General features: G+C 40.3%; 1 protein-coding gene across 5 annotated transcripts in view; it reads left to right on the top strand.

Moving 5' to 3' along the window:
- The window catches only part of cadm1a (cell adhesion molecule 1a), a 399,217-nt gene that overhangs the window by 286,349 nt on the left and 86,379 nt on the right, over positions 1–26,489 (top strand). For 4 of the 5 annotated variants that reach the window (XM_043676690.1, XM_043676691.1, XM_043676689.1 and 1 more), the window contains exons 2-4: positions 4,614–4,634; positions 18,598–18,744; positions 23,402–23,554. In XM_043676690.1, coding sequence (XP_043532625.1) covers positions 4,614–4,634; positions 18,598–18,744; positions 23,402–23,554 — 321 coding nt within the window. The remainder of the gene's footprint in view (positions 1–4,613; positions 4,635–18,597; positions 18,745–23,401; positions 23,555–26,489) is intronic. The other variant, XM_043676688.1, reaches the window with a different exon arrangement.

Raw genomic sequence — 26,489 nt, 5'->3', positions numbered from 1 at the left:
TTCTTAGCAGATTTCCCTCTGACTGAAGCAGATTTAACAAGGTTTCTCTCAGCCAGTTGTTGGTCAAAATAGTGACAAAAGGGGTTTGCAAGAAAGCAAGCAATTATCCCCATTATGTGATATCCAAGAAGCCTTGGTTTTTAAAAGTATACCTCCAGTATGTACACTGAACTTTCAATGACATTTTTTAAAGAAACCACCCCCAAGTATTTCCACAAAACCTAATCCATTTTTCACAATCCTTCACAAATTAATTTACCAAGCAGTATTAAGCATTAAATATTAAATGTTCTCATAATGCTTTTACTTAAAGGTCTGTATAATTAAATGCATTCCCTTTCATGGATAGCTTGAAATCTGTGACTATGGCTGTAACTGGAAAAACAATGGCAGATATAATTCAGTATGGGTAAAAATGAATGACAGCATTATCAGTAAAAATGACAACATCTTTACTCGGGGGCAGCAAACATACCAAGGATAAAGCAATTGACCTGATGATCAATTAATCTGGTCGCTGCAGAATAGCTATCAATGCAATAAATCAGACAGGATGCATGCATCCTGTTGAGCAGAGTACAAGTGAATTATGATCTTAACGCATATGGAGTCAGTCTTAAACTGTTCCAGTTCTAGTCTTCAGATAAGATGTACGAATCTTGGAGGCAATTCAAGTCAGAGTCTCAAAGCTTATTCCCAAGGTGAGTTTTAACCCCTCTTCGTTCAATGGCAATAGAGTGGAGAGTGAGGTTAAAATAGAGTTGCTCCATTCTCCACTCTGTACCATTTTGTTATTTTGATGTTGTTGGTTTTAGTTATGGCTACCCACGGGGAACTGAAGTAGAAGCCTCATGAACAAATGCAGAGACACAGAAAGGGCCAACAAGCATTTTCACCAGTTGCTGAGCAAGGCATCTGTTGGAACAGAACAGTGGTAAGTTTCAAGAAAACCTCTACCCAGAGAGGTATACAACAATAAGAGCACAATTTCCAGGTTTCTCTGCTTTTTCCCAGTGCATCTTTGCCACCCCATCCCTGGCCTGTGCGTCTGTTACTCTGCTCATTTTGCCCCATTTCTCATCTGCAAGGCTCCTCATAGCACTTCCTCTCCAAGACACATCACACTGCCAAGTTCTCAGCTGCTCAAGCAGCAAATAACTAGGATTCATGGAAATTTAAAACAAAATCTTTCCTGGGGTTTCGAACCGCACTCGTTTTGTTTCTTTTATTCTTTCAGCGTTTATCATGGTAAGGCTGGCATTTATTGCCCTTGAACAGAGTGACCTGCTTGGCCATTTCAGAGGACAGCTAAGAGTCGCACAAGTGCTATGGATTTGGAGTCTGATGTCGGTCAGACCCGATAAGGCTGGCAGATTTTCTCCCCTAAAGAACAGTAGTGAATCAACTAAGGTTTTGCAAAAATCAACAATGGTTTCATGGTCACAACTAAACTAGTATTTCATTCCAGATTTATTGAATTCAAATTCTACCAGCTTCTGTAGTAGGATTGAAATCTGTGCCCTCTGAACATTTAGCCCAGGCCTCTGGAGGACTGTGACATTGATGCTGTGGTACCATCTTTGGTATAAGAACATAGAGTCATAGAGATGTACAGTGCAGAAACAAAACCTTCGGTCCAACTCCTCCATGCTGACCAGATATTCTAAATTAATCTAGTCCCATTTGCCTGCATTTAGTCCATATCCTTCTCAACCCTTTCTATTCATATACCAGTCCAGATGTCTTTTAAATGTTGTAGTTGTATCAGCCTCCACCACCTCCTTGGCAACCTTTTCATGCACGCACCACCCTTTGCATGAAAATGTTACCCCTTCGATCTCTTTTATACCTTTCCCCTCTTATCCTAAACCTACGCCTTCTGGTTTTGGACACCCCTACCCCAGGGAAAAGATCTGGTCTATTTACCCTATCCATGCCCTTCATGACTTTATACCTATGTTTTATGTTTTTAAATTTTAATCAAGAGACCGATCTCAATAAAACATATAACAAAAAAAAATCACTCCACTCACTATTTTTAAAAACAACAACAAAGCTACACTTTTAAAAATTATACACTTATCTGTTCCTGTGCTGTGAGCTCTCCCATACAGGTTCCTCCAAGGTCAGCTGTGAATTTCGCTGTTTGTTCATTTTTCCTAAATGCACTCCGATGTGCAGAGATACTTGAACCCAAACCGCAAAGCCAGTAGCTGTGCAGATTCACTGCTCTGTCAGAGAACAGTGTAGGAACATGCTCAAGAAATTTGGGCTTTTCTTCATGTGCAAGATGAGTTTGCACGAAGTACAGTGTAAAAACTAAATACTGAAACTTATTTCAGATTGGTGCAAGAACTAGAAGGAAACTAAAAGGCAAACACAGTATTAATATGGGAAATGTGTTCTAGGCAAAATGATCGACACAAAGGATGGACTTCAAGTTAGAATAGTAGGAACAAAACCTTTGCATTATTTGAGAGAATTGGATCTTACATTGGGAGAACTGGGATGGAAACGGAAAATTGGAGCAGGAATAGGCCATTCTGTCCTTCAAGATTACTCCACTATTCAGTATGATCATGGTTGTAAACCTTAGTTGTGCTCCCCCCATAACCAGAACACCTGCACATAGTGCTCCAGCTGTGTCTCAACAAGGTCCTATTTAATTGCAGTGAGTTCCCTGCTTCTGTACTCATTCTAATTCTCTCACTTTGAAGGCCAACTTACCATTTCTAAACTGAAATGGCCAAGAGCCTATTTTTGTTTTCAGTTTTGTGAGACATTGGTATTTTGGTATTACTTCAATGCTATGAATTTACATTTGTATCATAGCCACCATTGTAAACAGAGGCCAATAGATTTCAGTACATCATTTATAAGCAAGCTTGCTCCAATAGATTACAGTGCTCACTCACCCATGGAATGTCACTACTAATATTGAGGTTGAAACCCAATCAGTTGTTTTGGGACAGAAAGGAAGGCACTTTCCTGTTTGATGTACTTAATTGTGTCAAGGCTGAATGCAGTCCTTCACCATCTGATGTTAACATTTCTCCATTGGTAATGAAAATTGTGAAGTGGGTGAATAGAGCAGAATGAGCCCATTGCTCTGTGGTGACCAGAGAATTGAGATTGCTGCATTGTTATGCTTTAGATACATCTGGAATAAACATGACAAGGAATGAACAGTAAATATAATTTATCTGATGCACTTCAAAAAAAATTATGTGGTTGAAGTATTTTAACTGCCTATATTGACCTATCTTATAATAACAGTTGGGACTTTTCAGTTACTTATTGGCAGACCTTATGAGGTCGTTGCTATGGAGACATTGAGAAAATTTGTAAAGCCAAGTTAAAATCATTTTCAGAACAATTGTATTGCCTGTTGACTTTTAGATTTGACTTTTCTGTTTTAAAAATGTGTTGGTGAAAAGATATCTCTAATTTCACCAAGATTTAGCTAGATTTGCTGTTATTCCTTGGAGCAGTCACAATGCAACAGAGGAACTACATGTGTCCACTACCTCAGTATTTATAAATTTTGTGTTCTTCAGTACCATTGTGCACATTGTTTAACTAAGAAAGCTTCACTTGCAATTTTGTATTGTGCTCTCTCCATCCAAATACTAGGAGATGTTTCACCACAATTCGTTATTTGATTGCCTTCTTTTGTCAACTTCCTCCCCCCTTTTGTCCTCCAATCATTTGGTAACTCATGTCGAGTTTAGTATGTGAGCTGCCATTCATGACAATGTACCTGTCCCCTCAACAGGGTTACACCTAGCTGCTATAACAGTAAGGTTGCACTTCTTTGATTATCTTTTCAAACCGTTCAGAAAGTACATTAGGATTGAATTCCAGATGCGAGACCAACCATAGCTTTAGGCACCAATGTGTGTGGGGCGTGATACAAAGTGAAAACTTATTAATGTTCCTGTCAAGATAATTCAGTATTACATGATTGGGTTGCTTGTTACTGAATCATAAGTGCATTGACTGATATAACTACACACTGTACATTAGTTAGTGGGCTTGTCAGGGAAGCAGTGCTAATGAGCTTGGACTTCGATCTGTGAACCTAGCAGTTACAATATCAGAAAAATGGCTTAATTTAGTTTTTTTGACACAAGGCATCAAAAGTGCTTCTGTCGTGATCTGGCTGAATGTTGCATGTCTCTTTCTTCCAGAGGAGTTAATAGTTTGTCGGTCATGATGCATGCCAACCCAGGAGATCATTGGGATGATTAATGCATGTCAAAATGTTAAATTCCCTAACTTTCTTAACAAAACATCTTGGTGCAGGTTTGGCTTTAAGGGAGAAGGAAAGTAAGAGCCTCTGTTGGGCTTCATTAGCTGTCTGGTCTTGGAGCTGAATGGATGTGCTAAGTACACACTGTGAACCATATCAGGTTAATGACTGCATTGCTTACACTCTCTCCTCCAAGTTTTCCCCTCCACAGGTTATCAGTAATTTAAGTATTATTTATGTTCTTCTGATTGCTTATTTTTGTAAGAGTTTTAAACACACATGGCCAATGCTGACTTCTAAACTTGTTTTTCTTTTGTCTTCTTTTTCCTCCACCTCTACCCAAACCGCTATGTTCTCACAGGGGCTGCACAAGAAATCGAAGGTAGAGAAGAACAAATGCATTTCATAAGCTTGGACTCTTCTCTGTTTCACATGGGTATCCCTTTAACAGGGGAAGAGGGCAATGATTGGATGGCCAGCTACTACACCAATGCCTGCAATAATGATTAATTTTGAGTGTCTGCTTTAAATTGGCAATTAGGGTCTTGTAATGGGGATATAAAAATGCAAATATTGGTAGTGTCATTTAAGTTTCCTTGCATTTTGATATTGTCTTTGTCCACCAATGGTAAGTTATGGAATAATTCAAAATTCAAAGATTAATTACTTATTTTGGAACCTGAACTTCCTCAGATCTAATATTCTCTGCTAGAATTGTAGATCGTATTGAAGCTAAGGTTGAATCTAAATCTCGCTAATAGAAACTTGAAATGGGTTTTTACCCATGGACATTATAATCTAAGGGCTTCTTAAGCAAATCTTAGATCAAAAACTGCGTTACAATGATTACCATGGGATCTCATTAGCAGACTGGAACTTCTCATGCATATTGTGCCTCCTTTCCATTTTAAACATGAGCAGTTTGCAACATAACTTGCATTTCTAAAGCATGCCTTGGTTTGAGATGTATTAGGTTGCTCGGTGAACGCCATAATGTTCTGCTTGGATTGCGTGTAGTGAAAAGCTTGGGAATTATCTGCAGCTGACTGGAAGACACGTTTTGTAACTGTGCATGTATTAGAACAATGAGGCAACTGAATCTGAATGGATAATGCAGAGTGGATAGAATGTTCTGCCTGCTTTTTTGGACAAATATGATGTACTCATTGTTATAAGATGAAGATTTATGCGGGTGTTATGGTAACTGCTTGCAGTGTTCTGATGACCAAGTTCCCCTTTGTTCATTGTATGGGAAGCTGCTTTGCAATGCACATAGAGAATTTTTTTTTTCAGTGACTTCATTTAAAGCTGCCATTCTTAAAAGATTTTTGTTTTAAGGAGAACAGTTTCCCTTTGTTTTGCATGACTGGGTAAGGTTGGATAAGGAGGTTAAAGAGAAAAATGCTGCATTGCATGGTCTTGTTTGTTCTGCTGAAAATATAAATCAGACTCATTGGACTGCTACCATGGCATGCAACTTGGCACGAGAATCACCAAGACTCGCCTATAAACTGTTTCATGGCACATCATGCAGATTTGTTGAAACGTTGCTCCGACATCTGCATTAGATCCCAGTTGAGCAGTGCCTCAATTTTAACTTTTTCACCCATGACCCTCTGCCCTGACCCACCAGTGTTTATGGAGTCATACAGCATGGAAACAGACCTTTCATTCCAACCAGTCCATAATCCCAAACTAAACTACTGCTTCCTGCCTGCACTTGGCCTATATCCCTCCAAACCTTTCTTATTCATATATTTATCTAAATGTCTTCTAAACATTGTAACTGTACTCCCATCCACCACTTCCTCTGAAAGTTCATTCCACACATGAACCACACCACTGTGTAAACAAAAGGTTGCCCCATGTCTTTTTAAATCTTTCTCCTCTCGCCTTAAAAATATGCCACGTAGTCTTGACAACCCTCACCCAATGAAGAAGCCACCTGCCATTCAACTTATCTATACCCCTCATGATTTTATAAACATTTTATAAGCTCACCCCTTCTGTCATTTCTTCCAGCTGCAAAATTCTTCATGGTATTCATGGAGCTTTGTTCAGAAGAATTAAGGATGTCTGTTCTTATTGGGGAAAGTGAGGACTGCAGATGCTGGAGATTAGAGTCAAGAGTGTGGTGCTGGAAAACTACAGATCAGGCAGTATCTAAGGAGCAGGAGAATCAATGTTTCTGGCAAAGCCCTTCATCAGGAATTCTGAAACATCGACTCTCCTCCTCAGATGCTGCGTGACCTATCTGTTCTTAGTGCCAATGGATCGGTGTAAATAAGCTGATAACATTTGTTCACTTGTGGAAAGTGTGGCAGTACTTCCTTTTCACCCCGAGAGATAGAAGCTGTGCATATTTTACCATTGAATGTTGGATAACTGAATTTCTAGTTTATATTGAAGATTCCTAACAAAGCTCATACTCAATAGAAAAAGAACTTTTAATTTAATAAGCTGAGTGGAATACGCACATATTAGAACAATCCTGATATGTTTTCATGTGTACCACACTGAGCAGATTTGAATTTATGAAGCTCAGCTCCCTAATCTTGACTGTTTTGGAATGTGACTGTCTCATTACCCTTACAAGCTAGGAAAACACACAGGCTGAAACTGAGATAGTAAGAAAGTTGGAAGATGCTCATACATGAGAGAGAGAGAAAAAACATTCCTCTGTAAATTACATTCACTGACCTAAGTGTTCAAGGGACACTAGCTGAGAAAGCGGAACCGACAGGACAGAAGCTGGTGGAAAGATTAACTCTTTGTGGTCTGATTTGAGTGTACACTTGCTTGTCATGGATTGAATATTTGTGTGTTGTTCCCTGTAGCTCGAGATCCGGGAATTGCATTTTGAGAATCTAACATGTATAAAAGATGTAGGACAATGTTACTGGGCATGTTAGCTGAGCATGTTACCTCATGACCTTTTCACATAGTTTAGACTAGTCTCTCGTTTTGACGTGCTGTTAAAAGAGAGCAAATCTATCTAAAGGCATTTGGCCTGGCCTGATCAGGGTTTCAAACTTTGACCATGAAGCTTAATTATTCAAGCGTACTCAAACCTGTCAATGAGTTTCTATTCCTCTACAAACTTTTGCCATTTTATTTGCTGCTTATCTGATTAAGAACATGCGGTGTTTTTTTTTTGTTAGCTCAATACCAAATTCTGTATAAAGACCGCTTGTTTGCAGCAATAAGGGGAGTAGCCTGAGAGAGCTCCTAGGGGTAAGAAGTGGCACCACTATTCTGCTAAAGGTTTTAGAAAGGTTGATTCCTGATGAAGGGCTTTTGCCCAAAACATCGATTGTCCTGCTCCTCGGATGCCGCCTGACCTGCTGTGCCTTTCCAGCACCACTCTAATCTAAACTCTGGTTTCCAGCATCTGCAATCCTCACTTTTGCCTAAAGGTTTTAGCTCGAGCGTGGCTTGTAGGTATCTCTATTATAGTGTAACATTTGATGTAATTGGTAAATGAAGGTAATAATTTAAATTAAACTGTCTGTAAGAGTTTTATATTCCAGACTACCACGGAGTACGATCTCAGGGACAAATCAAGAGAGGCTTATAGGTAGAGTCCATTAGGGATTCCCTGAGCCATCTCGAAGAGGTACTTTAACATTTCCTTTCAGAGCAGCTTGATGAATGAACCACGGAATAAGATATCGAGAAGGAAGAGACTAAATTGTGTGGAAGTTTTACAAGGCTTAACTTACAAAGCAAGCAATTGTGGAGAGATTCGTGATGTATAGCATACAAATAGGGATGAAAGTTGAAAGAGTATTATGAGGCCGGCAAGCAAATTGAGAACTTGCTAAAAAAATACTAAAATAATATCTGAGAAAAAGCCCAGTGCTCAGGAACAAAGATGAAGGAACAGTAGACATTTTGAATGTTTCTCCTTGTTTACAATTGCCAGCGGAAACGAAATACAAATATCTTCAGGGAGAAAGTGGAACAAAAAATGTGTTTGGTTCATGAAAAATTGGCTGGACTCGGACATCTGGAATACAGGAAGTCCTCACTTAAAGTTGTGATTGTAGTTCTGAAAAATACAACTTTCAGTGAAACAACCTTATGTGAAACATTGATTCCCAAAAGAATAAATGTTAAAATGTGAGTTGAGTTCTGTAGGGCCTTCCATAGAAAGCAAGTTAAAATATTACTCCTGTGCTCTCAGAATTAGAATATAGTACTTTGAAGGGCTAAATTCCAGACTGGAAAATGAAGCAACTGTTAAAATGTTTATTTTTCTTTCATGTTTTTAATTTTGTATTTGATAGAATTTGTTGAGGAAGTTCCGAGAATGTAGCTTAGGGTTGCTGGTGCCTGGTTTGCTGATCAGGCTGCAGTCTGCCTGTTAGAACCCTGGCCAGTTCTGGCCATGGGGTGCCTGAGACATAGTGGTGCCTTTTTATGAGTTTGGGGGCGAACCCTCTTGCTGGGTGCTGTGATCTCCAGGATGGCATCAGCAGGACAGCTCCTCCTCACAGGCTGAGAGATTTTGGCCTTCCTCCACCTCATAAAACAGCTAGCATAATTTTGTACTTTATAAATAGGAATAGAGCATGTGAGCAAGAAGATTAGGGTAATTTTTCAAGTACCGTGTGCCAATCTAAGTTCCCCCGGGAACAGATGTCAAAGCCATAGTGATTTAGACACATGGCATTCACTTCTGGGAATTGGCATCAAATCCAAGGTCTCTTTGTCTATCTGTAAGGATCCCATGTGAAATGAGTTTTAATCCACTTCATGATGGGCTTTGGCCAGAAGCCTAAAATTGTTCCTAATTTGGCAAGAACCCAATGTGACTGGGTCACAGAATAGCTGGTGTAAGAAATGAGGGCAGAGTCATTGGAGCTGTACTCCATACCTAACTGTGCTCTGCCCTACTTGGGAATGATGCTAACATCGGGAGATGTTCCACTGATATTGCTTTCTTCCTTGAAGGTGAATGATAAGTGCCAAAGAGATTGATAATCGCTGCGGAAGCTCCAGCTTTCTCTTTTTGAGGATAGAGGACAATTCTGTATATTTTCAGCATGATGTTAGGAATGTTAAGTAATTTGTGTCTGATGAGATCAACAATACTGGGTACTTCCTCAGGAGCAGAGAAAATTAAGAAATGTTTTGAAAATTTGAGGAGGTTTTGTTCAAGTGAAAAAGCAGAGGATGATCAGTTGGGGAAACCATGAAGGATGCTAGTGCGGTCTCACTTGGAATATTGTGTACAGTTCTGGTCGCCTCATTACAGGAAGGATGTGGAAGCATTGAAAAAGGTGCAGAGGAGATTTACCAGGATGTTGCCTGGTTTGGAGGGAAAGTCTTATGACGAAGGGGTGAAGGACTTGGGGTTTGTTCTCATTGGAGATAAGAAGGCTAAGAGGGGATTTAATACAGACATACAAGATGATCAGAGGATTAGATAGAGTGGACAATGTGTCTTTTTCCTAGGATGATGACGTCAGCTTGTACGAGGGGGCATAGCTGCAAATTGAGTGTAGATTTAAGACAGTTGTCAGAGGCAGGTTCTTCACAGAGTGATAAGGGCATCGAATGCCCTGCCTGCCAATATAGTTAACTCAGCCACATTAAGAGCATTTAAACAGTCCTTGGATAAGCACATGGATGATAATTGCATAGTGCAGAGGAACGGGCTTAGATTAGTTCACAGGTCGGTGCAACATCGAGAGCCAAAGGACCTGTTCTGCGCTGTATTGTTCTATGTTCTATGTCATCAACTTTAAAGAACAAGGAGTACCTTCATTCAGCAGTGAGTGATTCAATTGTAGTGATTAGCTTCAAGCAACAGTTGGGACAAAGGATGACCATTGTCACTTTGAAGAGCAAAGGAAATACTTAAAGCAGAGGATGATTCGCTGCTTTGGCCAAATAGTGGGAACAGACTTGTTTTAGATATATGAAGGCCTGAATAGCTTCCTTCTGCACTGCAAGCTTCCATCGTTCATGGTTTTAGCAAAACAATTTTAAAGCCCATATATAGCTCGAGTGTTTGTTGATATCTCTGAACTGGAACTTCCAGTCCATGAACAATAAGAGCTTAGATAAGAAACTGTCTCAGCAAAGTGAAAATCCAAGTCAAGAGATAAGGTCTCAAATAAAAGCAAATTATTGTGGATGCTGAGATCCGAAGTAAAAAACCCAAAGTGCTAGAGAAACTCAACCGGTCTGTCAGCATTCATGGAGAAAGAGGCAGAGTAAATGTTTCTAGTTCAAGGATTTCAGAAGATGAAATGGGCAATGGGAGTGGTGGGGAAGATTCATATTGGGCTCAAAGCATTTAACACTTTTTCTCTCTGCACAGATCCTGCCTGGACTTTTGAGTTTCCCTGACACTTTTGGGTTTTGTTTCAAGAGGTAAAGTGCTATAGAAATGCAAGTTTGTTTGTACTTCATGTTCACGTTAAACAGCTGTTTTTACACAGCCAACATCCTCCTTTTCTCCATAGTGTAAAACTTCGATTGGAACAATTGCAAGTAGAATGCTCCTTCAATCAGAAAAATGTGCTTGCCACCATGTTACATGCTAAACCCTCTTTTAAGGATAACCTCTGCTTTTTCCTGATTCGCTTGAAGATCTGAACCAGTTAGGATCATCTTTGTGTTCTTGGTTTCTGACCATGACAGTGTTGCTAAAGCTGGTTTCTAAATTTTCTATTGAAAGCTTAATATTTAAATTGCATTTAATTGAATTGCCAGGAGATGCCGTTTGTGTCTCTGACTCCCACTCCCTAACCCCAAAATCCCATCCCATTTAAAATTCCTAAGAGCCCTGATCCTCTCATAGATGTCAGTAAAGACGCTGAGAAGGGACTTGCCTGGCTTGTGCACATGAATTTTAATTTGAATACAGTTCTTCAGCCGGTCGTCCAAATTTGAAATCTCTGCAATTTGGCTGGAGGTGATGAATTCAGATTGGGGTGAATGATCCAATTACTGCCGGGTAATAAAAGAGTTTAAAGCAGAGACTGTCTCCAACCATCAGGATAAAAGCTGTGGCCAAAATCTCATTTAAACTTAATGGTACCAGTGAACCAGAAAGAGACCAGCTTTGATCTTGCAGATGGATTTGTTCACAGCTGGAAGAGCTGAATACTTTTTCAATTGTTCTTTTTAAACTTTTCTAACAGTTCTTTTATTTGACCTTTTGCCTGTTCCATTTTTCCTACAGTTTGCACGTTTCTTTGCATGCTATAGAAAGAGGGTCTCAGCAAATGCATTTGTGTATATGTTTAAAATTCGTCTAGGATTTTCATAGCATTTGTTTTGCTTGGAACAAAAAGGAAGTGTGCGGGGTCAGGGTGTGCAATGAACTGCCCTCTACTGGTTATTACCTTTACTGCATCTCTGTAGTTGACCCTGATCTATCTTGATAATCCATTGGATCCTGATTTATTTGGTTGGTTCGCATAATCTATTCAGTAATGAAGAAAGCAAATGAAGGGTTTGAAAAGTCTCCACCCTTCGACAGTTTTTATAGAATTACTTATTAATTTCCATTTTTTTTTTCAATTGAAAGCAGACAACTGAGGTGATTACTTTTGTATGGCATAATGGCTAGCAGACAAATAAGTTCCCCAATATTGTATACTTTTTTCAAATTCTGAAAACGTCCTTCAAGTTGAAGCAATAGGGATTTAGTCAGCATTTTTTTTATGTCTTCAGTCAATGTTTTGCTGGATGTGTACGTTTCTGCGTCTATTTTGAAAACAAAGTAGTGTTGCAGCAACGAATATAACTGATAATCATTGTATCCTAACTATCATGAGTGCATGCAGTAGCAATTCCACTAACAATCCTATACTAGCTTAATTCTTTGACTTCAGGCGGCATCTCGGGGCATCAGGGGTCGCAACAGGTGACCAGGCAACCCGTCTGTTGGGAGACCCACTCTGCCCCTTCATGGGGCAGCCAATCAAACTCCACACCGACCAGTCAGTGGTGATGCCTCTGGCAGGTCTTTCTGTGGGAATCAAGATTCTGGGAGCAGAGATTCCTCCCTGCAGGAACTGCTGACCCAACAGAAGTCAGTAGCTTTTGTGCTCAGCAGCGCCACAATGGAAACTGTGGCGGCTGCTGGTAGAGCAGTCCTGACCCCCTCAAGTCCCAGGACAACGGAGGACACAGGACAAGGTGAGAGATATAGGGGTTTGGGAGAGGGATGGTGCTGGGTTCCTCAGTCTAGGATTTTTGGGGAGAAGGAGGAAGCGGAGGTCAAAAGCAGAGATGGGCTGTCAATTCCAACTCGACACCCTCCTACCCCTCAATTTTTGATTAGGTATTCATGACAACCCCACCCTGACCAGCCCATGAAGAAGAGTCCAACTGTCTGCAGCATTGGAGCTATCGGGAATGCCACACAACCACAAGCCCATCTGCTGCTAGTTAATCATAGAAAATAGCAGCAGGAATAGACTGTTTGGCCCTTCAAGCCTGACCCACCATTCATCATGATCATGGCTGATCATCCAACTCAGTCCCTTGTCCCTGCTTTCCTCCCACTGTTCTTTTGATCCTTTTAGCCTCTGCTGCTATATCCAACTCCTTCTTGAAATCATACAATGTTATGGCCTCAGCTGCTTTCTGTGGTGGTGAAATCCACAGCCTCTCCACTCTCCTCCTCCTCAGTCCGAAATGGTTCACTCCAATATCCTAACACTGTGACCCATGGTTCTGGACTTTTTAGTCATTGGCAACATCCTTACCATATCAGCCTGGTCTTGTCCTGTTAGCTTTTTGAGTTTCTAGAAGTTTCCCCAACGCTTATTTTTCTGAAGGCCAGGAAATATAATCCTAATTGATTTTAACCTTTTCTCATGTGCCACCCCAGAAATCAGAGACAGTGGGTGAGGGGGTGCACTGACAGTGCAGGAAACTGCATCTCTTTCCCGCTTGATCCCAAACATGGAGGCAGGATGAGGAGCCTGGCCTTGGCATCTTGCTACCTAATCACTTGCCTTTCCTGTCTCCAAGCTTCCCCCATCTGAATGCAGAAGACTCCCCTCCCTGCTCCACCCAGCCCCCCACCCCCAACTTGGCTTTCCAAAATCATGGCAACATCCAGTACATTTTGAGTGTTATCTGGAATAATCTCATACAAGCTGATTTTTCTTTTTAATGGATGTAACAGTTGAAGCTCAGCGTGGAGTGTTTATTCACGGATATAAATATTTCTGACATAGGGAAACCCGTTCCTTCCTTTCAGTTCAGGGAGGTGATGGTCTGGTAGCATTATCGCTAGGATGTTAATCCAGAGACCAAGGTCATGTTCTGAGGACCCGGATTCGAATCCCGTCACAGCAGACTAATTCAATAAAAATCTGGAATTAAAAGTCTAATGACCATGAATCAATTGTTGGGGGGGGAAAAAAAAACATCTGGTTCATTAATGTCCTTTAGGAAAGGCAGCAGCCATTCTTATCTGGTCTGGACAACATCTGATTAACTGGTTAACTCTTAACTGCCCACAGGATGGGCAATAATTTCTGGCCCTCGCTAGTGACACCCTCATCCCATGAATTGATTAAAAAAATTAAAATTGGAGTCCCCCTTCCCAGTGAGCCAGGTTGACTGGTGTTTGTGTCATGAGTTTGCATTGATATATTCTGTGTATAGCACAAATGCTTGGGTGACACTTGCTTTTGTTAAATTACTGAGAAGCAGTTCCCATTGTAATGAGTCTGATTCACAATTCATTCAGCCTCACTGTTTGGCATCTCTTCAATTCCACAAAGTTTCTCAAGCCTCAATCTTAATGGAAATGTAATTAATGAAGAATATGAATTGCTTCTTTTACCAGCTAGACTGAAGGGAATGAGCCTTGAACATAATGATTGCAATTCAGATTTATTAGATAGCTCAACAGATATCGTGAGGCCATCTCTCAGTGTCGTCTCATGTTAAAATGCCTGTCAGGAGACTCCCAGACAGTGTGTCATTCTAAATATTTGCTGAGAGTTCTCTGGACTTTAAACAGATGACTCACAATCAGTCTGTGCAGTACCAACTGGTATTGAACCTGAGCTATGGGTGATCACAATCACAATCCTGAACTGATAATCAAACTATAAAAGGTTTCAGAATTTTAAAAAAAAAGTATCCATGCTTAGAATTGGAATTGTCACAAATCTTACTCAGAAATGACTAACTTTACTGACTGTCAGTACAATGAAACTTTGCTAAATTGTGGCTGCAAAATCTGTCAATGGCAAGTAATGTCAGAGTTTAGCCTCAAACTGGCATTAGAGTTGGCCACATCCAGATTATTTCACATACTTGCTTGACCAGTATCCAAGCTGACAGTCAAGTTGGACACTAGCATGTGTCCTAACAATGAATTGTTCCTGGGTCCAAATGTAAATATTCTTATGTGGTTACATAATATTGGCCTCTTGGTATTATCATTGGGCTGTTAACCCAGAGACCAGGAGAAAGTGAGGACACAGAGGCTGGAGTTAACACAGATCCAGGTAATGTTCTATAGACCCGGGTTCAAATCCTGCTATGGCAAGTGGTGAAATTTGAATTCAATAAAAGTCCAGAATTAGAGTCTGATGGATCAATTGTCAGAAAAAACGCATCTGGTTCACTAATGCCCTTTAGGGAAGGAAACCGTCATCCTTACCTCTTATGGCCTACATGTGACTGCAGCCTCACAGCAATATGACTCTTAACTGCTCTCTAGGCAATTAGGGATGGGCACTGTCTAGCCAGTGATGTCTTCATGTCGTGAATGAATAAGAGGAAGCAGAGTATTCCAACTTTCAATGTGTCCCTGATTCCAGGAGCAAGAACATGAATGCTAGGCTTTGTGGTACTTTGCTCCACAGACATCAGAATGACATTTGTATTCTTGAAGCTTGCAACTCCTCAGAAATGAAAGATAAAGTTGAACTAAGCTGTTTTATACTGTGACACTGAGAACTGTTGAAGATAATGATCTCACCCAAATAAAATGATTGTAAATCTGTGTGGAGTTCGAGGCTCCCAGCAGATAATATCTTTAATATCCGAATGTGTTGATTTGCTTTGGAGGGACTTCCTCTCCTTCGGACCTCCTAGCCGCAGAGTCCTTGTGTATGTTTAAGACTGAGATCCATAGATTATTGATCAGTCTGGGAATTGAGGATTATGGGAAATATGCAGGGAGATGGATATGAGGAATGTCAGATCAGCAATTACCCTATTGAATGACAGTGTAGGTTCAAGCTGCCAAATGGCCGCCTCCTTATTTCTTATAGCCTTGGTCCAAAAATAACCATAGCATGAACTACACTGGGTTTCAGAACTCCTTGGCTAAGTAGAGGCAAAAATCACCCAAAATCCAAAACGACTGGAGCTTAATTCATAATTTGGATAGGTGATGGATCAACTTCTGCTAGCCAAGACATGAATAGAGCGAAGACCGATCCTTGGGGCCTAGGATGAAGATCCACCACATTCTCACTATAGATTTGTAAATTATAGACGGTTTCCCCTGGCTCTATGTCCTTGAGTGAAGGAGTGTGTGAGGGAACATCAAACTGGGATAATGTCATCTCTAGCTGTGATTCATTATTGGTTCCATGTATTGCCCTAGGTCTTCAGAAGAGGATGGGGAAAGAAAAGATGGCAAACCACTTGTTTTCCTGTACCCTCCATAAATACTTATCCGTTTAAATCAGTCACAACTCTCTAAAAGGGATTTCAGAAACATGTTGCCATCTGCTCATGTTGAATTGCCAACTTCTGAGTGAAGAACTTGAAGAAACCTGGCCATTGATGAATTGTGAATTTTAATCTGCAAAGCCTTGTCAGTTGTACATTTGAAAACTGGTGTTCAAGTTGCAATGGAGTTGAGGGGATTGGGGTGTAGAAGGGAGACAATACAGTAGGGTCTAAAGCCTTTATATTCCTGATGAGCAGTATAATAGTGCAATCAAACAGAAATAACACAGCAGGTACCCAACACAGCAGTAAAATCCAGCCCAATGAATGTATTTTGCTGTCTGTAAAATAATGTTTAAACAACCACTCCACTCCTGTCAGGTTGAATCTATTATAAATGTATTTTTGGAGTGTATTAACACAAAGTGCCTCACATGTGCCATATTAGTGCTGGCACAGTGAAATTTAGACCAGGCATCACAGGATCAGTCCATCACCCTGATAATTCAATTTTAAAAACTCCCACACTGAATAAACTATATTCTGTGGTACTCTTAATATACAAGTGACCACTGTAGTCAGTTTGTGGACTGAGAGGACCCACGAAAGCAACAACTTGACTTTTTTTTAATGTAATGCTGTTCTGCGGAAGTGATGTGGAATTTAGTTCCCCAGGAACAAAATTACAGGATTATTAACATCCACCTGAATCAGTGGGCTAGAGATTCTACCTTAGCTCACCACCTCTGGTAAAATGTAGTATCCTTACTCAAGGACATTTGAACCTCCCAATTTGAACAGATAGTCAGCAGGTATGAAGTATTCGCTAACTATGTGCATCTGTGTTTGTTAACTTTCACCTCGAAGTTTATGTTACAAAATTCTGTGAAATGTAAATAACTTATGGTGTCGAGTGTTTACTGTGATCCTGCTCCACTGAGTTTCCAGAAACCTTGATTCTCTTACAATGATTGTGACTTACTAGCTCTTGTAATTGGCAATCAATAGAAATGACATTCATTCTATTCCTTTAAGGTGGAACCTTCTGTACAGTTAATTTAATTTGTGATAGCATTAGGTCATATACCATGGAGGTAATAGGACTGTGATAAATTAGTCACTTCCTATACCCAACGCTTCAGATTATTTGTAGTCACCCATTTCTCCACATTTAGAACCGTGTCCAATTCCACCTGGCTGAGTGTGCTGTGCAAAGGAAATGAGTATTGCATGACTGAAAGGTGATTCATTCCAAGTGTTTGCCAGTAACTGACACTTTGACATACCAAATTGCCCAAAGCTGATTGCAAAAGCAGAGAAGGGAGCCTTGACTTGGTGTAGATTTTAGAAATATTTTGGAAATGTAGTATGCTTAGAACAGGCTTTTGAAAGTGTGTGTTTGAAGGGTTTCTGCACACAGTGCCTGAAGGATGTGGAGAAAGGTGGAAGAGGTTTCACAGCTTACACTGGAGGAGTTCATGGAAATACCCAGCATGCTTTGTAGTTAATTCATCTCTTGGATGCTGAAATTGAGCACTGAGGCCACAAGATGGCCGATACCTGAAACTGCAATCTTGATCTGTCTGCTTTTTAATGTAATGCTTGAAGCTGGCTGTGAGATAGAGATGAAGGAAACTTGAATCTATTTTTCTATTCTAAATCTTACCTGAAAGATCTAAAAGATTTTGACACGGAGCATCAGAATTAGAAAATTGATTGTAGTCCAACATGCCAAACTGAAAATTAGCGTTTGAAAATGGCATCAGAAGTGGCATGTTTGAAGAAAACTACTGTAGTATTATTCTACAGTGATGGGTATCCACCTCTAAACAGTGTTAAATCACATGTTTGGAGGGTATAATATGGTAATGTGATTGAACTGACAAGCAAGAACCAATAGGATTTTTTTCTCTTCCTAAAAATGTTTTACTGCCATTAAGAATTTTAACCTTGAGCAAACAGCATTGCTTCTTCCAAGCATTGAGTCAGATGTGAACCAAATTGCAAGGCCCCGCCTCACCAACTAACTCCGATTTAAAGTAGAATTTAGGAAATTTTTACCTGACTCTGAGATATAGTGTGAGCCCTTGTATCAGAGCTGAAATTTTCTAGGTGGATTTTTTTTTCTCTAATTAACCTGTTCAGTATGACGCACTCCTCTGGAGCAGGTAGGGCTTAAACTCATCCTCCTGATCCAGAGGTAGGGACATTACAACGTACCACAGGAGCTGTTGTTTTCTGAATGTAGATGTTTTCTCAGCAGGTTTAGAGATGTTATTACGTACCAATGGAGCAGGTGGGACTTTAACCAGAACAACTTATGGTGGAAATGTTGACTCTCCTGCACCTCAGATGCTGCCTGACAGGCTGTGCTTTTCCAGCACCACACTTTCTGACTTCAATCTGGGCCTACTGACCCAGATGTAGGGATGTTACCACAAGGGCAACTCAACATGTCTGAGTGGAATAAATGCCCCTGAAGTCATGCAGGTGAATGAAAGCTTTTAAAAAAAAAACTAGATATGGTCTTCCAAGCCTGGAAGGGCCTGCCTTGCATCCCCAGGACCTTTTGAGAATCTGTTTCTGCCCCTGCTTGGTTTGTCGCACAGATACCGGGGAAGACCATTGTTTCACTTCATTGCATTTCTAACGGTTGCTTTTAATTTGTGAAGCTGATACACAGAATCTGGTGACAGACAATGTGGTGGTGGTGGAGGGTGAGGTGGCAACCATCAGCTGTCGAGTGAAGAACAATGACGATTCCGTGATCCAGCTGTTGAATCCGAGTCGGCAAACTATTTACTTCCGGGAAGTTCGACGTAAGTTTCCAAATCACCTGCAATAATTATTTGATGTTTGTCTTTTCATTACTTCAGCCTCAAGAATCCTAAGTTGTGGCTTTCACTTTTAAGATCTATACTGGTTGTACATTTATGTATGTGTGTGTTCCCTCTTTTCTTGAAGAAGTTGATCTTTTCGGGATGATGAATCTCATTGTGGCATGCATGTTCTGGTCCATCTAAGAGCTGATCAGGCTTCAGGTCATTTTCACTAGAGAACATTACGCTGAGGGGTGATTAGATAGAGGCCTTTAAGATTATGAGAAGATTTGTTGGCATCGATGTAGAGTATATGAGGTTGAGGGGTGACCTTCTAGAGGCTTATAAAATCATGAGGGATATAAATAAAGTGAATGGCAGGTGTTTTTTCCCCCTAGGGTGGGGGTTTTCAAGAAAGAACGGGGCATATTTTTAAGGTAAGGGGAGAAAGTTATAAAAATGAGTTGAGGGGCAACATAGTTTGTGTGTGGAATGAACCAGAGGTAGTGGTGGAGGCAGGTACAATTAACAATTACAATGTTTAAAAGATGTATGGTAACATCCATAAATGTTTGGAGATATATGGGCCAAGCGCAGATATGTGGGACTCATTCAGTCTGGGAACATGGTCAGCATGAACTGGTTGAACCAGTCTGTATGACTGTTTCCAATTGCAAGCGAGATTAAAACCATGTATTGGAAATTTAAGGACGCTATAATAAATCGAGGTAGGGAGTGCAGAAGAATGAAGAATAGAAGGCTACATTGAGGGGATTGGATGTAGTAGAGAAAGTGCCGGTTTCTGTGTAGCCTTTAATGGCCGTGTTGGGTGAAATGCTCTGTGTTGTTATTCCAACATGGACAGTCATTGTTAACCTTTGGTGTATTGACTATTTCTGCAATTTGGAAGGCAAGGGTTTGACTGAAAATTGAGATTGACAACCTGTCCTGGGAGAGACCGAAGTCTTTTGTTACATGCACGCGTACAGTATGTCCCCAGAAAGTTTTATGTTGTTTTGGCTGACTTAAGTCTGTCACAGAAATGTTATCCTGTTTTCCTTCACATCAGACCCGAAATTTTAACTCTGTTTCTCTCTGCCAGATGCTGCCTGACCTGCTGAGTTTTTTCTACCACTTTGTGCTAGAATTTCTGATTGTCAGCATCTGTTGTTTTTTTGTGAAATGGATTGAATAGGTTAAAGACCAGCAGCTAGGGTGCTGGAGATTTGAGGAGTTAGATTTTTCAATCAACTGGATTAAGTATGGCTACAAGAGAGTAGTAGGAAATGAATCATTTAGCACTAGCATCTTGTCTGTTCAGTACAGGTATTTAGTTTGATTACTGTTTGCTGTACAATTTTACTCCGTGCAATTTAATATTTAAAAAATGTGCGATATGTCTGGTGAGCATTTTTTTTCCCCATTCTATGAGCTGGGCACTGAATATCTACGAGAAGTTTAAACCCGGCCAAATGCATCATAACTATTGTCTATAAAAATGTTCAAATGAATAACAGGCAGTGAGAAATGCATATATTTCAAACCTACTGCATGGTTCTTACCAGTTATCCCCATGCTTTGTCTATCTCCTGTTTATGCTTGCGTGGAAATGATCTCAGCAACAGCATTTTTTTTAAAGGTTGGATTCTTCAGCATTTCAGATATCCTTATGCATTCTGAAATAACTCTGTCCACAGCATTCTCTGAATGCTAATTTAAATCATTCATGTAGAACTAGGTAAATTATTGCTTAAAGGAGACATAAAGTCAAAGATTTTAGTTTTGCAATCATCAGGACCAGGGTGCAAGAAACCCAAAATTTGAAAACAAATATTAATTTACATAGCCTGAAAAGTCGGTGCTGATTGGTGTGACCATTGTTAGCATAGAAATGCAGCAGGAGTTGTGAACTGTCATTTTTTGCTGATTATAATCAAACCAGACCATTAGAGTCTAATCAGGGTGGTGTCATGGGGAATGCAATAAAAATGGCTGCCTCCTTAACTTTCTCCTTAATAAAAAGGTGGCATGCATGAGCATAGTATTTTTGCCCACAAGGAACAGGATTTCATGTGAGAACTGCACAGTGGCTCACTGGTTAGTACTGCTGTCTCACAGTGCCAGGGACCGGGGTTCAATTCCAGCCTTGGACGACTATGTGGAGTTTGCATGTTCTCCCTATGTCTGTGTGGGTTTCCTCGGGGTGATCCAGTTTCCTCCCATAGTCCAAAGACATGCAGTTCAGGTGAATTGGCCATGGGAAATTGTCCATTGTGTTAAGTGCATTAGTCCTTCATTAGTCACCTGATGAAGGAGCAGCACTCCGAAAGCTAGTGCTTCCAAAAACCCTGTTGGACTATAACCTGGTGTTGTGAGATTTTTAATTTTGTATACCCCAGTGCTTAGGCCCTATTCACAACGTTAGCAGTACGGTTGGTTTTGAGGAACTGTAGGAAACCCAATCTGTATACTGACTGGTGAATGTTGGCATGTGGTAGATGGAGTCAGAGAGCCTATTGGTAGCTTTCTCTTGAGCAAAGGGAGCGCATTTGATTACTCCATTTCAATGATAGTGATAAAAATCACTCAATACCAGATTATAGTACTTCCAAATTAACTGGTTGGACTATAACCTGGTATCATGCGGTTTTTAACTTTGTCCACCTCAATGCAACACCGGCGTCTCCACATCAGTGATAAAGATGACTGCAGAGCAAGGTTTATGGAGGTGTATTGCCAAGCAATAATTAATTACCATTAATTAATATTAATTACCATTTTCTTCAAATTTTTTAACTTGCTAAGTTTCTGCATTTGACTAGATTCCTTGAAGCAATTGATATGTTTCATTTAAAATAATGATTTACTCCAAAACAATCTTTGGAGCCATGTAGTGCATTCGGACCCTTTTCTGAGCCACCAGCATTTCATTACCAGCTGATATCCTCCAGTTTGGGGGAGGGGATAGATTATAACCCTGTCTGAGTGGCTTGGCTGAGGTCATGGTTGCTGATGGCATCCTGAAGGGTCAAAGAGAGTGTTTTCTGCTGTGACCTGAAGGGCGAGGTCCGGCTTGGCTATTGACAGGGTTTGTGTAACACACTTGCGATGCACTCGGGTAATCCCATCACCAATCCTGGCTCCACAAGTTCACCAAAAACAAGACCGCTGTTAACCAAGATTAACTGCAAGGTTTCCTGTTCTCACAGTAACACGCGGGACATGCAAGTTTCAACATAGGCAGAACATGATTTCAAAACAATCCCAGGCCGCAATGGGAAGGGACCTGTACTATGGGTACAGCACTTGGGTGATGATGATGACCAATAGAATTGAGGTGGTAATGAAAGGTACAGTTACAACATTTAAAAGACGTTTGGATAAGTGCACAAATAGGAAAGGTTTGGAGGGAGATGGGCCAAATGCAGGCAAGTGAGACTAGTTTGGTTTGGGAACATGGTCAGTATGGACTAGTTGGATCAAACGGTCTGCTTCCATGCTGCATGACCCATCTTACAACATGGAGAACCCACCTACCCCCCCCCCCGCCCCCCCAGCCAATTTAAACCTGCAACACGGAAATGATTTAACCCCTGCTGTAATCTGTTAAATATAGAGAGGCAAAGAACTACCCTAAAAGCCAGTATTTAAAGCAAAAATTAGCAACTTTAATTTTTTAAAGTCTAACAGATTAATCAATTAACACATATTTACAACTCCTTTATCTAAATCTATCTCTTACCTTCCCTTCTACAATACCTGTCCAATAAAATCCCCAATTAAGCTTTACAGAAAAATTCAAATTTCAAAACCAGCCAGCTGTCGAATCTTTGCTTGGTATCTTCCTCTGTCGGTTTGCTCTCTAGATCGGTATTGATCTTTTTCCTGTGCGAACTCCTTCTCCAGACAGGTACCTCTCAGAGAGTTCTTACCAGCCGCCTACATCTGTTGGTCTTTTGGCAGTTTCTCCTCGAGCTGTTCAATTCTTTTTCAGCTTTATACCCCAAAGCATCGGATCGTTCAATTGGTGTTGATATTGTCAAAATACTAAATTCAAACTTGATTGGAGTTTGGTATTTTGGGGCATAATTTAAACTAATCGGCCGAATTTGAACTTTTGTTCTGTTTCCAGGCAACCCAGCCAATCTAGCTGTTCAACTAAATGTTACATTGTTACCTTGTTCAGAACACCTTGGTGCTGTGACAGGTAGTTCTGCTAGCTTTTAACTCTCTTAAAGGTCCAGTACCCCTTACACCTTCACCTTACACCTCTATGAAGAGAAGTAACTGTGGCATGTGGGGGCAGAAGTCTACATGTCTTTAGCAGCTTGCTGTTGCTTGAACAGTGCAAACAAAATGGAACCGGGTCAGTGGTCACTTAATGACAAAAATTAAAGAAGTCATATCAAGTCTCTAGACCTGCTGGACAAGTTGTGTAGAGCCCTTCTTCCAAACTGATGTTTCTTGAAGTTTTATGTTTTTTTTAATTCCATTTTATTTATTCCTTTGTTTATAATTCTGTTCCTTAGCCTTTGAAGTGCTTCTCCCTCATTTGGTCACTGAAATTTTGTTTAATGATTAAATCTATTCAAAATTTAATTATCCTTCACGGACTTGCATTTTAATGTGTAAAATGTTGTTGTTTTCTATCTTGCAGCTTTGAAAGACAACAGATTTCAGCTGGTGAATTTTTCGAGCAGCGAGTTAAGAGTCTCGTTGTCAAATGTCTCTTTAGTAGATGAAGGGAAATATGTCTGCCAGCTTTACACAGATCCTCCCCAGGAAGCCTTTGCTACAATTACAGTTCTTGGTGAGTAACAACACTAACTCAGAGAAATGGAACAGTACAATATTTCAAGCCTTATCCAAGATCTCTGTACAACTCAGTGTTTTATATTGATCTCCAATCTTGCCTTTTTTTTTTGCAGTGGGATCAGCAGTAGGACATGTCCCATTGCCTTATAAATCTATATGATTCTGTATATATCAGTGAACAGATACAAACCTGGAAACATAAGGTGTCAGTTGCAGTTAGAGACATTTTAACTAATGTCTGGGGTTAAGTTTAAAATCTTTTGAATGTATAGTTTTGTGTTAAGGAAAGGTTCCAGCAAAATTGCAAATTCTGCATTTTTGCATGAAGTTTTTTTGTAACTGTACAATGTCCAACATTTCAAACATTAAACATTCTTGAAACGAAGTCCTTGATTAGATTTTACTACAATGTAATAATTTCCAAGAATCTGTTATTTGTTCAACTTGTTCTAAAATCTTCGTAAATGCAGCACAATTTTATCAACACAGATGTGCGTTGATTGATTGTGCTGTCAATCTATTGTGGGCTATAGTGTTATGCTCTGAACAATAAAATATTTATCAGCTATGGCATATTGGTATGTCAGTGTGAAAGAGTTATGCGATGCATCAACGTACCTCACTCACCCCCACCGCGCACCCCCCCCCCCCAGCATCTGCGGTTGTTTACACAGCTCTAGATGGCAGTGGGGAAGATGGCACAATCTTGCAAGAGGAGAATTCTGTTATTGGGCTGGTGTTAAGTAGTGAGGGCACCGTTTCATGTAGTTTATGTATGCATGTGCCTACATATATACTTTATCATGACTTTACTTCGTGTTCAGGTAGTCTTCCTTACATGTTAATACTTCATGATGTGGATGGTCTAAATGAGAGTATGTTGCATTTTCTACATTACCTTCTCACGATCATCAAAATTTACCAAAAATTAAAGGCTTTCACTTACCTGAGCTTTTAATAAGAGCAAAGTGTTTAGCATGGTGTTTTAGTCATGCTTGCTATTTGGTTTCCTATAGGTCATAGGACCCGACAACTATTTCATCTGCCATGCACCTTGAGATAGACCCCGGAAATGCCTGTGCAAGCCTTTAGCACACGATCGTATTGTATCTGGAGACAAATGATGCTTCATTCCTTCAGTGTTACCTTAGCCAGGATTCGTGTTAGTAAAGTGAACACAATTACAGTAGAAACCGGGGAACTCTCCCCTCAGGAATCCCTGTAATTCTGAGTGTTGGTAATGATAGCGGTGTTGGTTATGTTAAAAGATTTTTCTACTGTGACTTAATTTTGAAAGTTGTCATGACCCCGTGGTGAGAAATCTGTGTAGATGCACGCACTTGATAGACACTGCCCATTTTCCCCATGACCCTTGATTTTCCCCATCTGATCAAGAATATATCAATCTCAACCTTCACTATACACAAGGACTCTGCCCCCACAGCTCTCTATGGCAATGAGTTCCAAAGACACTCAGTCTCCTGAGAGAAGTCTTTCTCATCTCAGTCTTAAATTGCCATGCCTTTATTCTGAGACTCTGCCCTTTAGTCCTAGATTTTACCACAAGGAGTAACATGCTCTCAACATGAACCCCTTTGAGCCCCTTCAGACTTCTATATGTTTCAATAAGATCACCTCTCATTCTTCAAGACTCCAGTGAGTAGAGTCCCAACCTGTTTAGTCTCTGATCAGATGACAAAAGTAGAGTATCCCACAAATTGTACAGTACACTAGAGATTTGCAAAAGCACATACATTAAATAGAACTTTGTTAAGCACTTGTATTCTTAATTCATTGAAAGGTTTGCAAGAACATGGATTGGAAGGATTTTGCTTTCCCTGTAGGCCTAAGTTATGTGACATCGAGAATGGATTTTCACACCACCTCCTTTAATGCACTAAACCAATCTGCATTAGTAATTTTCTGTCAAGTATATTTGCTTTTCTTGTCAGTACTGTTGAGCCATTAATCTACCTGATCAGAAAGCTGCATCATGCACGAGAGAGAAGTGTCAGTCAATAAACAAATATGGTTTTTAGTACATGGGCCCTACTGCAAGAGCAGCACTTACTGTTCATTTGTAGAGACCCTCAGGAAGATAGCGATGCACTGCCTCCTTGAACCATCCTATCACCGATATCCCCACAGAGCTGCTGGGTAGGAAATTCTAGGATTTTGACCCACACTTTTGAAGGAATAACTACATAACCCCTCAGATGTATAACTGAGGGGGACGTGAGGTTACTAGTGCTCCTAGGAGCTGACTGCCTTTGTCCTTCTGAATGGTGGATTTGGGAGGCACCAAAAGAAGTATAATGTAGCTCAATGTTTGAGACAACCAGCATTGAAACTGCTGAACGAATCACTCAGTTGGCAGTTGATGTTTTCCACACTGCACACCTGATATTTAATTGTAGAACTCTCATGAACTGTGCGTGTATAGGAAACAATTAAGTTGTGCATGTTTTAATTTTCTTTTTGAAAAAGTATCGGGCTGTACCGAGAGCCTGCGACAAAGCAATTGAATTGATTTCCAGAGCTTCATGGCAAATCATCGCCAGGTACTAACACGCTACACAGCCACGGGTTGTAAATTATTACGAGTCTATCATCTATCTGTCTATACATAGAATGAGAGTCTTCAATCTAGTGCATCCATCACTGTTCAGTGTCATATTTGAAAATGTCAGGCATACAAAGTATAGGGTACAGTTGCTACTGGGATATTGCTTTCTACCTTGAACAGTGCTTCGAGGCTATTGTTTTTCCACAGTGTCTTATGAGTAGAACTGTGCACCTGGGAGACTGAAGACACAGTACCTGCTATGGGGTCCCTGAATTTGGTGCCAGAAGAACAGCATGCTTATAAATGTGTGGAAATGTTGTTGCGTAGTTACTGACTCATAATGTGAAGAGACAGTTGCGTTAAA

This window comes from Chiloscyllium plagiosum, chromosome 35 (genome assembly GCF_004010195.1).
Source record: "Chiloscyllium plagiosum isolate BGI_BamShark_2017 chromosome 35, ASM401019v2, whole genome shotgun sequence".
In the NCBI taxonomy this organism is placed as follows: Eukaryota; Metazoa; Chordata; class Chondrichthyes; order Orectolobiformes; family Hemiscylliidae; genus Chiloscyllium; species Chiloscyllium plagiosum.
Note: the sequence above shows the minus strand (reverse complement) of the source record. Positions and strands in the feature narration are given on the sequence as shown.